Source organism: Danio rerio, chromosome 18, assembly GCF_049306965.1.
Source record: "Danio rerio strain Tuebingen ecotype United States chromosome 18, GRCz12tu, whole genome shotgun sequence".
NCBI lineage: Eukaryota > Metazoa > Chordata > Actinopteri > Cypriniformes > Danionidae > Danio > Danio rerio.
This window is the reverse complement of record NC_133193.1, coordinates 51572501-51588754: the sequence shown is the minus strand read 5'-3', so window position 1 is coordinate 51588754 and position 16254 is coordinate 51572501. Positions and strand designations below refer to the sequence as shown.

Here is a 16254-nt window from a genome sequence, read left to right as displayed (position 1 = left end):
ATGCAAGGTTTTTTTTTAATGTAAAAACATTTATTTTTTCACATTTTATCTATACAAAAACCCTTTTACAAAAGGTGATACTTCATACATTGCAGAAACAACAAAATTAACAAAAAAGATTAATTGCAATATTTCATATATATATTTATATAGTCATAAATTTAATATCCAAATACTTGCATATATAAAATAGGACAATTCCTTCATATCTGAGAGTGATCCCTTATAAGAGATGAACAGCTGGGAGTTTTGTCTCGATGCTACGAAAATAACACAAGGGAAAATGCAAGAAAATAATACTGTCTGAGGCACATACTAACACGATTTGGCTTTACGTCCTTATAATGGCACTTGATTAACAGGAGACTGATTGTCTCTGAGCATGTTTGGTAAGGCATTTGTGTTTAGAGAATAAAAATATCAACTACACATCATCAACTTTCTTATCAAGGCAACGTGCCAAGAAAAATACAAGAAAACATTCATAAACTTATTGCCCATATGTACAGATACAAAACACCTACGTAGTACAAACTACTTTCAGTAACTGGTAAAAAAAAAAAAGGTTTGCATTTTGACCGAGGTCAACTCGTATTAACGTATGATGCTTTAACACTGTCACATATGAAAATAGCTCTGCATAATTTATACAGTAAGATGCTTTTAATGCCTAGTTGAACTTTGATTAAAAAAAAAAAATAATACTAGCAAATAGGTCTGACAAACGCACAGCGTTCGTGAATCTCTGGTTTCATCGTCTCGTGCTGCTGTTTTCAATCTTTTAAAGAGGTACTTTGCATGATGCCCACAATCAGTCGATCAGGAATTACTCGTGAACTTTGGCTGTTTTGAGATGATTCACATGGGACATCAGAAACGTAAATATGATTGGAAGCTTTCACATCCTGACGCAGAAGAGAGCGCTGAAGACGAATACGTGAGTTTAGCTTGAGCCAGTAGCCTGAGAAGCTCCTAATAAACAATCAGACGCCACGTCCTCCATTCGGGAGGAAAAAAATGGTGAATGAATGCCAAGATTTTTTTCCAGTTGCCAGATATGCTTTAGATAGAGAGAGAGAAAGAGTCTCAGTCACAACTTTTAAAGATGAATTTGTGTAACCAAAGGGATGGGGAGCAAGGACTTGGTCCGACAATATAAACACTCGGTTCACAATTGCATTAACACACAGGGTGAGTTTACAGTGATTCATTTTTTCGGCGCTTCGCCGACTTACACATCATACAGGTGGTCTTTATTTGGCAGAACGCAACTATCGGTGCAACTTTCAAGGCTCAAGAAACTTGCTCAAACTCCCCACAACAAACATCAACCCAAGTCCTTGAATAAGTAGTACTCCATTTTGAAGAGGATCAACCGTTTGTGGTCCATTTTTTTGACTTTCTCCTTCTCATCCTTTCAGTCCAAATCCTTCCCTTCTCCATCTTCGAGTGCAGTTCAAGTTTTGGCATTTAAGGGTTTAGTAGTAACTACCAAGGTGTGAAGGCACGTGTGAATTGGCATGGCGTGGGACGCTGGGATTGGGGTAAATACCTCCTGGTGGGGAGCTCCAGTATGGGGTTGTGGGACCGAAGAAGTTGGAGGAGGTGACGGGCATTGACGGAGGGTGAGGAGAGACGAAGTTGACCTTCTGCTGGTGGGCGTGATAGCTAGGCACGTACGGCAGCTCGCTCGGGTACTTGTACATGGTGGACTCGGTGGGATGGGGTTGCAGGGCCTGGGCGATGCCGTGGAAGTCGAACTTGTAGGCGTAGCGCTTGCCGTGCACTTTGGTCATGATGTTCTTGTCGTAGTAGTAGCGCAGGGCTCGGCTCAGCTTGTCGTAGTTCATGTTGGGTTTGCTCTTGCGTTCGCCCCAGCGCCGTGCCACCTCGTCTGGGTCCGTCATCTTGAACTCTCCGTTGGTTCCTTCCCAGGTGATGCAGCCAGCGTTGGCGCTGTCGGAGAGGAGCTCCAGCAGGAACTGCCACAGCTGGATCTGACCTGAGCCTGGACACACACACACATAGGTTTACTAGACATGCAACATATATATCACTAACTAATCCCAACTGGTTATGTTATAGTGGATTTATGAGGGATTTGAATATTATTTTGAAGATTACTAGTGTTGTAAATCGTGAAATAGTGCTTTTTAATTAAGAGAAGACACGTGTGTAAACATAAGTGTTTTAATAATTTTCTATTAACTAGTTTATTTAGTCTTTGCCATGATGACACTACATAATATTTTACTAAGTTTTATTGCAAAATAACTTTTTGTTGGCTAAGAAATATATAAATTTACCTGGGTTAGCAAGTCGACTGCTGGTGGGTCCTAATATCTGATAAGGATCTGAAAGAAGAGAGAAAAGAATCAGAATTTGACCTTTGAACCAGACAGCAGACAAACGTCATGATATAAACTTGAGGTCCAGCATCTGAACAGGTGAAGAAACTCCAGCAGAGACACGAGTGCAGTTCCCAGAAAGGGATAAAAACATGCCACCTGCCAAACGCGTAAATATGAAATATCTTTTAAAAATGTTGTGCGTGAGCTCCAGCTTTACCTGGCTGAGGACGAGGCTGATCCGGGTTTTTGGACACGCTCTGAGAGACCACTGTTGGAGAGCCTGAGAAATGGAAAGAAATAGCGACAGCAGGAGCAAAAGAGAAAAAAAAAAAACATTAAGCACATTCGTCTGGACGAGCAGACGCACAATACTCAGGCCAAAGAAAACAAGGCCAATGTCTGGACGATCTGCTGAGCACTTAATGGCCCTCTTCAGCTCCTCGTGGCCCTAAAACGGTTTAGTGGTTTGATTATGAAAAAAAAACTTGCTGCTTTTTTGGGAAAACCTAATTCTTTTAAGTTCAATCCACTTAAATTTTGTAAAAACCATTAAGTTAACTTTATCAATTTGTGTTGGGAAAACATGGAGAAATTGTGTGGAACCCTGCATTTTTTATAGTGTAGAATTCAGGGCCTGTTCATATCCAATTAAAGATGTAAATACAGAAAACATAAGTACACATGCAGGCATTGTAGAATATAAATACAAATTAAAATGTTCACACATTAACTACATATAAATATAATAATACAAATAAAGTTGACTTAATGCCTTTAATTAATTTTTTTAAATTTTATATAAAAGTTTCACATTATAACTATAAGTACTATCCTTAAACCTTACTCTAACCCTTGCAGTTACCTTATAATACCGGCACTTTAAACAGTGATTGATTACTTTACTTATAAAAAATAACTCAAATGGCTTAAAAGTACTTCAAGTGACAAGTTGACTTTACTTAAAAAAGTTAGTAAATCTGTTAGAGGTTAAGTTGACTGAACTTAATTTTTATAATAATGCCCATATTTCATTTGTTTAATAATTTTAAGGAATGATTTTAAGAAAATGAGTTACTCTATTTTGTGAAGCTCTTACTCTTTTAAAAAAAATAAAATAAAATCACTTTAAGAGCAAGGGGTTTACTCACTTTTTTTTTTAGTCAACTAATTGCTTAACTTATTTTTACAGTGCAGTATATGCACACTGTCAGTACACATTATTACTTAAAGATGATAAATAAAGAAATTAGGTTTAAACAACTTAGTAAACTAAGTTAATCATGCTCTAACTTAATTTTATAACTTAATTTTTATAAGCTGTTTTAAGTCAGTTTAACATAATATAAGTTCAACGGACTTAATGGAAGTTCAGTAAGGTTAATTTGAGTCAACTTAACAATTTAAGGCAACCTTTTTCATGGTGTATATATATATTTATGGTCGGTTCATTCCACTGTGGTGACCTCTGATCGATCTATCTATCTATCTATCTATCTATCTATCTATCTATCTATCTATCTATCTATCTATCTATCTATCTGTCTGTCTGTCTGTCTGTCTGTCTGTCTGTCTGTCTGTCTGTCTGTCTGTCTGTCTGTCTGTCTGTCTGTCTGTCTGTCTGTCTGTCTGTCTGTCTGTCTGTCTGTCTGTCTGTCTGTCTATCTATCTATCTGTCTGTCTGTCTGTCTGTCTGTCTGTCTGTCTGTCTGTCTGTCTGTCTGTCTGTCTGTCTGTCTCTCTGTCTGTCTTATCTATCTATCTATCTATCTATCTATCTATCTATCTATCTATCTATCTATCTATCTATCTATCTATCTATCTATCTATCTATCTATCTATCTATCTATCTATCCATCCATCCATCCATCCATCCATCCATCCATCCATCCATCCATCCATCCATCCATCCATCCATCCATCCATCCATCCATCCATCCATCCATCCATCCATCCATCCCTATCTATCTATCTATCTATCTATCTATCTATCTATCTATCTATCTATCTATCTATCTATCTATCTATCTATCTATCCATCCATCCATCCATCTTCATTTATAATACACTGAACATATACATTTCTTGTTTTTCCAGTGCTTTTAAGTTCAAATTAAAGAAAGCAGGTCTTGTCATACATTTCAAAAACCCGTTTATGTTTTAACGAGAGCCCCATAAGGCACATTGTTTGAAATCAAATGATTTTCATATGTACGATTCTCAACATGTTTACATATAAATGTCCCTTATATCTCCATATTAACACATGCAAACAAATCTGAAGTGTCCCCAAACTGAGGGCTGAGCTTCCAGATTGAAATAAGCTCAAGAATCAAGCAAAAGTGACTATAAAAACCGCAGACGCTCACCTTTTCCGCTGTGCATGTTGTTCGACCAGCCCGTCCTCCGTACAGCATCATAAGACGCATCTGCAGAAAACACAAAGGCATTTTTATAACCCTTTTTTATGCCACTCAGAGCGCTTTGGAAAATGTTCCTGCAAATTTTTTTATTTAGAGTGATTACAGCTGTTTATATCCTTGCCCGAGGAGCCTTTTTCCCTTCATATTTGCTTTTTTTCTGAACGTTTTGAGTGCGTATGACAGTGCTTGAGCCGTTCGGGTTTCATCTGCCATATTTTGTGCATGATTTCATACTCAGACAAGCAAACAGAGACACTGAGAAGTCTCTGATAATAACAATGTGGCTGTCAGGACTGAATCTGTTTGGATGTGAGAACATTATGAACATCAGCTTCTCTGCTTTTAGACACACAACCACAAATTAGCAGCACATATAAAGATCTCTGGTACTGAAGCATTGCTGATTCACTCAAAAAATATGTATATGTCTTACTTAAAATGAACTGAAACAACACAATTCTTAAGATTTCGATGGGATAACTTGTTTTATGTTCAATCCACTTAAATTTGTAAAAACTATTAAGTTAACTTCATGCTGTTCCAACCATCCCTGCCAACACTCCCGTTTTTCCTGGGAGTTTCCCATATTTCAGACCCATCTCCCTCCCGTTTTGTTTTTTCTCCCTTAATACTCTACTGTGAAATAACATTTGACTAGATAATCTTCAAGACACTTCTATACAGCTTAAAGTGACATTTAAAGGCTTAACTAGGTTAATTAGGTTAACTACGCAGGTTAAGGTAATTAGGCAAGTTATTGTATAATGATGGTTTGTTCTGCAGACTATCGAAAAAAATATATTGCTTAAAGGGGCTTATAATTTTGACCTTAAAATGGTGTTTAAAAAATTAAAAACTGCTTTTATTTTAGACGAAATAAAACAAATAAGACTTTCTCCAGAAGAAAAAATATTATCAGACATACTGTGAAAATTTCCTTGCTCTGTTAAGCATCCTTTGGGAAATATAAAAAAAAGGAAAAAAAATCAAAGGGGGGTAATAATTCTGGCTTCAACTGTATATGATATTATTATAATATTATTATTATTGCAATAATAATAATAATATTAAATCAATACAAAATAATCAATATACAAATGTGCAAATATATTAACATAAACAGATAATCACATTAAGATTATTTGCATTTAGTTACTAAACTTAAAATAAATACAGAAAATATTAAAAATATTAATATAAAATATATATTTTATATATTATGGAGCAGAGTTATTACAGTTTGTTAAAACTGAGAGATGAGAGATTAGCCTTTGATATACACTTTGACAAGTTACTGAAAAAGCCTAGGCCAAAATTAGGTTTCTTACACACGTCGTTTTTTTTCTTATAAGGCCAGTAAGAAACTAGTAGAGAGTACATTTCTGTCTATAATTGATTATGGTGATCATCTTTATATGCACGCAGCCGCTACTCTACTTAGAAAACTAGATTCTGTTTATCATGCAATACGCTTCGTCACAGGCGCAGACTCACGGACGCATCACTATAATTTGTATGATTCTCTAGACTGGTTATCTTTATATCAAATGAGAAAATTACATCTGTACTTATTTTATTTTTAGGTAAATTATCAACCTATCTTTTTAGCACATGTCACTCCGCTGCTAGTCCGTTTGCACTGGCTGCCAGTTGCTGCTCGCATCAAATTCAAAGCTCTGATGTTTGCCTACAAAGCGACTTCTGGCTTTGCTCCTTCTTATCTGCTCTCACTTCTGCAGATGTATGTGCCCTCCAGAAACTTGCGTTCTGTGAATGAACGTCGCCTCGTGGTTCCATCCCAAAGAGGGAAGAAATCACTCTCGCGAACGCTCATGCTCAATCTGCCCAGTTGGTGGAATGAACTCCCTAACTGCATCAGAACGGCAGAGTCACTCGCTACTTTCAAGAAACCACTAAAAACTCAACTATTTAGTTTTCACTTCACTTCCTAATCTGCAATTGCCTCTCTGAATATTACACTAACTGTACCCAAAAAAAAAAAAAACTAATATTACTAATACTTCCCTTCTTAGACTTTACAGACCTGAAACTTGCCTACAGCACTTATTCATTGTTGCTCTTAGTTGTGTAAATTGCTTCCTTGTCCTCATTTGTAAGTCGCTTTGGATAAAAGCGTCTGCTAAATGACTGAATGTAAATGTAAATGTTTTAATTTGTAAACATTTCACATAAATAAGCAACACACTACATTTGGTTCCTGTATTTGTTTAACAATCCTAAGGATATTGTCAGATTTCGGCAAACGTGCTTTTTCCTTTTATGCCCACAGGGCTTGGAATGACCTGCAAAATCTTGACAAAACTCCCGACTCTGAGTACTTTTAAACATCTTTTGTACAACATCTTAAAGCACACTTGTAATTGTTTTTATGATCTGACCTTTTTATGAATGGTGATTTTGTGTTTTTTTTTTTTTTTTTATTTGCTGCCTGCTATCTTGACCAGGTCTCACTGGAGGAAGAGACAGTACTGTCTCAATGTGATCTCCTGGTTAAATAAAGGAAATAATAATAACAATCAGTTTATATAAGAATAAAAAATAAAAAATTCTCATTTAAAATTATAATGTATTTTATATTTAGCTATTTTAGCATTTAGAGAACTTTTATCATTAGTAATAGTAATAATATTTTTTCATTTATTCATTCATTAATTTTCTTGTCGGATTAGTCCCTTTATTAATCCGGGGTCGCCACAGCGGAATGAACCGCCAACTTATCCAGCAAGTTTTTACCCTTCCAGCTGCAACCCATCTCTGGGAAACATCCACACATCCATACACTATGGACAATTTAGCCTACCCAATTCACCTGTACCGCATGTCTTTGGACTGTGGGGGAAACCGGAACACCCAGAGGAAACCCACGCGAACGCAGGGAGAACATGCAAACTCCACACAGAAAAGGGCAACTGAGCCGAGGATCGAACCAGCGACCCAGCAACCTTCTTGCTGTGAGGCAAACGTGCTACCCACTGCGCCACTGCGTCACCCAATAATTTATCATTTTAATATTATTATTATTACGACTACTAATTATTACTACAACAACAACAACAGAAAATTATGTGGAAAATTGCAATAAAAAGTGAATAAAACTGCAATCACAGAAGCGTGTGTTCCCTTTAATTTTGTTTTCCTCTTATACATAGTTTTGAAATTCCCATATGGCATCACTGAATGGGTTTGCTATAATAATGGCCAGAGTTCCTTCATTCCCCAACATCCTCTTAAAACATGGCTTGCGGCAGTGCACTGATCCCTGTTTCCCCAGCGGAAATGAACCGATGACTGGCACTAATCATGTCTTCTGAGTGCCCTCGACAGACATCTTCCTCTAGGGCTTTACAGCAGCTCTGTAAGACTGAACTGCCCACTGCTTACATACAGCATCATTCATTCACGTTCCTTCAGCTTAGTCTCTATTTCAGAGGTCGCCACAGCGGAATGAACCACCAACTATTCCTGCACATGTTTTACAGAGCAGATGCCTTTCCAGGTGCAACCCAGTAATGGGAAACACCCATACACACTCATTCACATAAAGGGCAATTTAGCTTATTAAATTCACTAAAGGCGCATGTGTTTGGACTGCGGGGAAAACCGGAGCACCTGGAGGAAACCTACGCAGTACTAGGGGAAACATGCAAACTACACATAGAAATGCCAACTAAACAGGTCGGGACTCGAAGCAGTGACCTTCCTGCTGTGGGGGAACAGTGCTAACCACTGAGCATCATTTGGGAGGGCAAATAATTCTGACTTCAGCTGTATGTGCTGTCTGATAAGTGTCTGCTGCCCTCTGCTGGACACTGGAAACTCATCCAGGCTCTGGGTGCTGGAACTACGACACATTAACCTCTGAAGACAAAGAAAAATGTTTAGTTTGGAAAGCGCTGGTAAAACTACATGGCCCTCGTCTGAAAATCCAAACACAGTCTCCGGCCAGCGTTTCTCAGCTAAAGCAGAATCCAAGACAAAGGAAGAGACTGATCTCTGAAAGGAGACGCTGGAGATCTGTGATACTGGTCTGTGATCCCCTCCGTTTGCTGACTTTATATTATTTCAACTGTTTTGTTTATTACACTATTAAAACTATGAATCATTATTATAGGAAAAAAATAAAGAAATAATAAGTAAACTAAAATATAATAAAGCAAAACCACAAAATATAAATTATCAAAACAATATAAAAATGACACTAAAATAACACTGATGCACAGCTGCAGTTTTGATAGTATATTAAGCATTTATTTATTTATTTACTAATTTAATTAATTAATTTAATTACTTTTTATTTACTTACTCATTTATTTATATTTATGTATTTATGTGTAAATAAATTCAAACATGCATACAAATAAAACTAAACATTGCCAAACTATTATTTAAATATATTATTATTGTTTTTTTATTTATAATTTGTATTTAGTGGAAGAAATAACATATTTTTAACAGAAATGCACATTTTATGCATTCATTTTGCTGTCTTTATATTATATCAACTATTATATTTTCTATTACACTATTAAAACTGATACAAATTATTATTATTGTAGTAAGCAAATTTAATAAATATTTAGTAAACTAAAATACAATAAAATAAAACCACACAATTTAAATTAATATATATTTATTTATTAAATATTAATTTATTTACTTACTAATTTAATGATCTAATTATTCATGTATTTATTTACTTACAATGTTTGTCATTTATTTATGTGCAAATAAATACAGCAAACATACATATAAAACATTTGATTTCACTGCCATATAAATGTTGTCAAATTATCGTTAAAATATATTATTTTTAAATGTTTTTTTTAATCTAATAAAAATAAATATCCCACTTTGTATTCAGTGGAAGAAATAAAAGCGATTTTACAGAAATGCACATTTTAATAAAACAGCTCAATTCAGTTTGCTGACTTAACATTATATCAATTATTATATGTTATATTGCACTATTAAAACTACAAATAATTATTATACGAAACAAATGAAAGAATAATAAGTAAACTAAAAATTCATAAAACAAAAAATTTATTTACTTTCTAATTTATTTTTGTTTGTTTATTTGTTTATTTATGTAATTGCAAATAAATTCAACAAAATACATAAAATATTAATTTCACTGACAACTCAAATTAATATTAAAATATTTTATTATTAAATGTTATTTATTTATTTATTTATTTATTTATTTATTTATTTATTTATTTGTAGTTTGTATTCAGTGGGAAAAAAATAAAAGCCGAGATTTCTAATTAAAACTATAATCACATGAAAGAAATAATAAGTAAACTAAAAATTTATAAAACAAAAAAATTCTTTCTAGTTTATTTATTTCTTTATTTGTTTATGTATCTGCAAATAAATTCAACAAAATACATATAAAAACATTAATTTCACTGACATCTAAACTCAAATTATCATTAAAATATTATATTATTAAATTTTATTTATTTATTTATTTATTTATTTATTTATTTATTTATACTTTGTATTCAGTGGGGACAAAATAAAAGCCTAGATTTCTAATTGAAAGTATAATCAAATTGAAGAAATAAAACAAAACCACAAAATGTAAATATTAAAACCATATATGATATTAAAACAGCAGTTGCAATTTGAGTTATTTTGTTTGTTTGTTTGATATATGTGCAAATAAATTCAACACACATGCATACAAAACATTTGATTTCACTGATATTGGTGGTCAAATTATTCTTAAAAAAATATATACAATTTTTAAATAAAAAAACCCTTTGAATTCAGTGGAAGAAATAAAACCTACAGATTTCTAACAGAAGTGTATGTTTGTATAAACTGTTCTATTAAGTAACATAAGGTGAATTTATCCTATATTATTTCAGAATAAATATGAAAAATGAATATCTGTAGGAGTAATTCATCACTCAGCACTGGGCAGAGTTTAGATCAAATCTGGGAAAAACATATATATTTTTCCATTTAATATGTTCACTCTTCTCTCAGTCCTTAACCTCTCAGAGGACACTCTGTAAACATCAATCTGCTCAGTTTAGTCAATTGAATTGTGCAAACTCATTAATTTCAGTGTTTAATTCCTACTAATATTCATTTATCAATTTTCCTTCAGCTTATTATCTATTTCAGAGGTTGCCACAGCGGAATGAACCGCCAACTATTCCAACGAATGACTTATTCAGTTCCACAACTCCATACTGGGAAACACCCATACACAACAATTCACACACACTCATACACATAAGTGAATCAATTCCCCTATAGCGCATGTGTTTGGACTGTTGGGGAAACCGGAACACTGAGGAAACCCACATCAACACGGGGAGAACATGCAAACTCCACACAGAAATGCCAACTGACCCAGCCGGGACTCGAACCAGCAACCTTCTTGCTGTGAGGCGACAGTGCTAACCACTGAGCCACAGTGTCCGCCCTTAATTCCTTCATTCCAACACGAAGGGATTGTGTGAAAGCCAGGAGTTTTTACAGTCAGTGTTTCCCTGCACTGATCCTCCATCCGTCCGTCCGTCTGTCAGACTCTCAGTGTCCGTCAGGTCTGATCTGGAGCCGCAGAGAAGAGAGAAAGAGTCCTGAGAGAGTTACGCTTCCTGCCTGCCGACTCTCACACAACCTCTCTTTGTTTTACTGCGCTCTTTTTTTCCCTCGTTTTTTCATCCCCTTCCATCATGAAAAAACACACAGCGGCAGCCAGGAGGAGGAGAGCAGTAACACACACCGATGGGGAAACGCTACACATCAGGCGAATCTGCAAAGAAAACAGCAGCGCTGACCGTCCAGACGCTACCGTCTGAGAGAAAAGACCACCACCGTCTGAAGATCACCATCCTCATTCAATCATGAATCAACAACTCACTGATTCAAATCATCCAGTCATAGCAAGTCTCCAAATAACGATTCACTGATTCAAATGATCCAATCAGACTAAGTTTGCCATTATTGAATCCATCCAGACATTACTGTCCGAGAGTGACAAACACTGTGTGAAAATCACCAGCTTCACTCAATCATGAATCAACAACTGATTGACAACAGCACTGATTCAAATGATCCAGTCAGAGCAAGTCTCCAGATAATGAATCACTAATTCAAATGATCAAATCAATGCATATCTAAAGGCTATGAATCACTTCAAATGATCCAGTCAGAGAGTCTGCTGTTAATGAGTCACTGATTCAAAAAATTAAATCAGCAAGAGTCTGTTGTTAATGAATCACTGATTCAAAGAACCAATTAGAGAGAGAATCTGCTGTTAATGAATCACTGATTCAAATGATCTAATCAGAGAGTCTGCTGTTAATGACTCACTAATTCAAATAACCCAATCAAAGATTCTGCTGTTAATGAATCACTGATTCAAATGATCGGTTACAGATAGTCTGCAGTTAATGAATCACTGATTCAAATGATCTAATCAGAGAGTGTGCAGTTAATGAATCACTGATTCAAATGATCTAATCAGAGAGAGAATCTGCAGTTAATGAATCACTGATTCCAATGATCTAATCAGAGAGAGAATCTGCAGTTAATGAATCACTAATTCAAATGATCTAATCAGAGAGAGAATCTGCAGTTAATGAATCACTGATTCAAATGATTTAATCGGAGAGAGAATCTGCAGTTAATGAATCACTGATTCAAATGATTTAATCGGAGAGAGAATCTGCAGTTAATGAATCACTAATTCAAAAGACCTTGTCCAAATGATTCTCAACTAAATCAATCAAATCTGCAAAGAAAACATCTGCGCTTAAATTCTAGATGCTTCTGTCGGAGACATGACCACCATCTGAAAATCACAATCTTCATTCAACATATCATGAATCAACAACTCACAGAATCAAAAGATCAAGCAATTAGATTCAAGATCCAATCAGAGAGAGAGTCTGCTGTTAATGAGTCACTGATTCAAAACATCCTGTCAGACTGATTCTCAACTTAACATTCATCAGTACATCCTTTATTTATTCATTCATTCATTTTCTTTTCAGCTCAGTCTCTTTATTTATCAGGTGTCGCCACAACGGAATGAACCACTTCCAGCTGCAACCCAGCACTGGAAAACACCCATACACTCTAATTCACACTCATACACCACGGACAATTTAGTTCATCAATTCCCCTATAGCGCATGTGTTTGGATTGTGGGGGAAACCAGAGCACCCAAAGGAAACCCACGCCAACACGGGGAGAACATGCAAACTCCACACAGAAATGCCAACTGACCCAGCCGAGACTCGAACCGGTGACCTTCTTGCTGTGAGGCCACAGTTCTAACCACTAAACCACCGTGTCGCCCTGTACGACAAATTTTGGTTGATAGTTTTCTTGCAAAATAATTCATCTGTACATCCGTCATATGTTAAATATTAGAGCACTTTCTGGATATCTGCACTTTCACTCAAAGAGCTCGATTTGTGCATTTCGGCCACTGAAAATGAGACACAGACGGGCATCTGGGAGACAGAGAGAACGGATGCTTTTTAAAACTCACGGCCATAAATCCTGATTTTCCCTGTAGTGTGCGTGTGTGTGTGTGTGTGTGTGTGTAGATGTCTCTGAACACTTAAGAATAATGATTGTATATTGGCCTCAATGAAGAATCTGCAGAAAATCCTGTTCTCCCCGTGTTGGCGTGGGTTTCCTCCTGGTGCTAGGGTTTCCCCCACAGTCCAAACACATGCGCTATAGGGGAATTCAATTCAATTCAATTCAGCTTTATTTGTATAGCGCTTTTACAATGTAGATTGTGTCAAAGCAGCTTCACATAAATGGTCATAGTAACTGAAACAGTGTAGTTCAGTTTTTTAGTGTTTAAGTTCAGTTCAGTTCAGTTTAGCTCAGTTCAGTGTGATTTAATTGATCAACTAAGTTGTCCGTAGTGTATGAGTGTGTGCGAATGAATGTGTATGGGTGTTACCCAGTACTGGGTTGCAGCTGGAAGGACATCCACTGCATAGAACATATGCTGGAATAGTTGGCGGTTCATTCCACTGTGGCGACCTCTGAAATAGAGACTAAGCCGATGGAAAATGAATGAATAGATGAGGGGCATAAAATAAAATCATGCTGAATATGGAATTAGTAGGCACTTTTGGATATCTGGATTAAAAACGGGACAAAAATATCTAAGAAGTGCTTTTTCTCCAGTGTAAATGTGCATAATTATAAGAGATAAGTCAGGACAACTCAACAGTTCCAAGTTATGATGAGTTTACTCACTTTTAAGACAAGTTTGCTTATTGTTTCTAGCTTTTTTACAGTATAAGCACTACGAAAACCCTATTTGGTTATTGTCTAATATGCAAATTGCATCTGCCTTATTATTATTATTATTATTATTATTATTATTAGTAATGCTTATTTGTATCTTTTAAAGTGAACGTACTATATATGTTTAGACTAATCTATAAGTGTCCAGTTCTCTCTGTATTCTTGCTTTTAGGTCGTCTGGTGGTGTTTTTCTCTCAGCTGTATGCTTGTCTCTTAGTGTGTGTAGTTTTTTTAAAGCGCTGTGTGCTTGTGTGTGTGAGTGTGTGTGCTGTTCTGGATCTGTGTTTGGGTGTGGCGTCTCCTCCAGAGACCAGACTTCTGCTCTTCTAGTCAAAACAAGCCTCTCGCCCAGCCGGCCGTCTAGACGGGCTCAGTTTTTAAACACTGCCCAAAATGCCTTTTTCTCTGCATTATAAAGAAAGCCCACAGTGTCCTCCATTCAGACGAGAATGCAGATTACAGACCGTGTTTTAAAATCTAGTGAGCTGCCCTGCTGTCTACAGTGTGTTGTCTTTTAAGGGAGCATCTAAACTGTTGAAGCTGAACCTTATAATTGAGGGAGTAAAGCAGCTGTTCAGGAATCTGCTCAGCTATAGAATGAGCCATACTCAAAATGAGTAAAAAGACAACAGCACAGAGAATGAAATTCATTCATTCATTTTCTTTTCGGCTTAGTCCCTTTATTAATCTGGGGTTGCCACAGCGGAAAGAACCACCAACTTATCCAGCGTATGTTTTACACAGCCGATGCCCTTCCAGCTGCAACTTATCACTGGGAAACACCCATACACTCTCATTCACACACATGCACTGCGGACAATTTAGCTTATTCAATTCCCCTATAGCGCATGTGTTTGGACTGTGGGGGAAACCGGAGCACCCAGGGGAAACTGACCCAGCCGGGACTTGAACCAGCAACCTTCTTGCTGTGAGACAACAGCACTACCCACTGCGCCACCCTAATAAAATAATAATAGTAAGATTAATAATAAGTCTGCAATTAATTTTTTCAACAACAACAACAATAAAAAAATTTAATAAATAATAATAATAATAAAAAAATACTAATAATGGTGATGATGATAATAATTATAAAATACGTCCATTCATTCATTCATTTTTTTCGGCTTAGTCCCTTATAGATTGGTGTAATAATAATAATAATAATAATAATAATAATAATAATACCTATTATTATTGGTATATTAATACACCGTAAAAAATCCTGGTTGCTTTACATTTTTAAGCTGAATCAAATTAACTGTTGTAAAGTCCACTGAACTTATATTATGTTAAACTGACTTAAAACAGCTTGCGTAACTTTGAAAATTAAGTTAGAACATGACTAACTGACAATGACATAAAAACATGCTGTTAGGACTGATAATTATTTTAATTGATAATAAATAATAATAATAATAATAATAATAATAATAATACCTATTATTATTGGTATATTAATACACCGTAAAAAATCCTGGTTGCCTTACATTTTTAAGCTGAATCAAATTAACTGTTGTAAAGTCCACTGAACTTATATTATGTTAAACTGACTTAAAACAGCTGCCGTAACTTTGAAAATTAAGTTAGAACATGACTAACTGACAATGACATAAAAACATGCTGTTAGGACTGATAATTATTTTAATTGATAATTAATAATAATAATAATAATAATAATAATAATAATAAAGTAATAATAATAGTAATAAATACATTTAAAAAAAGAAAGACATTTTTTTTTTAAATAAATTATTTATTTGACGCAAAACTGAATTGTCAAGCTTTATTACTCCATTCAGAAGTTATTATCATGGAAGTATTCTGATTTTGTACTCGATTATAAATAATTCATCTTCTTATAATCGGCATCAGAAACTATGCTATTTTTTTCAGGATTCATGGATTAAAATAAAAAAATGCTACATACATTTTGTTATAGAAATCTGTATCATTATAAACATAAATGTAAGCCAAACCATTTATTAGTCATTTATAACAATAATGAAAATAAAATATTTACAAAAACATTAATACTACTACTACTAATAATAATAACAAATTATTAACAATAATAGTAATAGCAATAATATTAATAATAATATTATTAATAGTGATAATATTAATAATAATAGTAATAATAGAATAACAACAATAATAAT

The 16254-nt window shown here is 35.0% G+C and overlaps 1 protein-coding gene across 14 annotated transcripts in view; it reads right to left on the bottom strand.

Annotated features, from left to right (window-relative positions):
- Nucleotides 1–8: 8 nt before the first annotated feature.
- fli1 (Fli-1 proto-oncogene, ETS transcription factor) overlaps nt 9–16254 on the bottom strand; it is a 70931-nt gene continuing 54685 nt past the window's right edge. For all 14 annotated transcript variants that reach the window (XM_073928888.1, XM_073928890.1, XM_073928891.1 and 11 more), the window contains 4 exon segments: nt 4718–4777; nt 2569–2631; nt 2307–2354; nt 9–2008 (listed from right to left, as the gene is read on the bottom strand). In XM_073928888.1, the coding sequence (XP_073784989.1) occupies nt 1479–2008; nt 2307–2354; nt 2569–2631; nt 4718–4777 (701 nt within the window). In that variant the 3' untranslated portion in view covers nt 9–1478.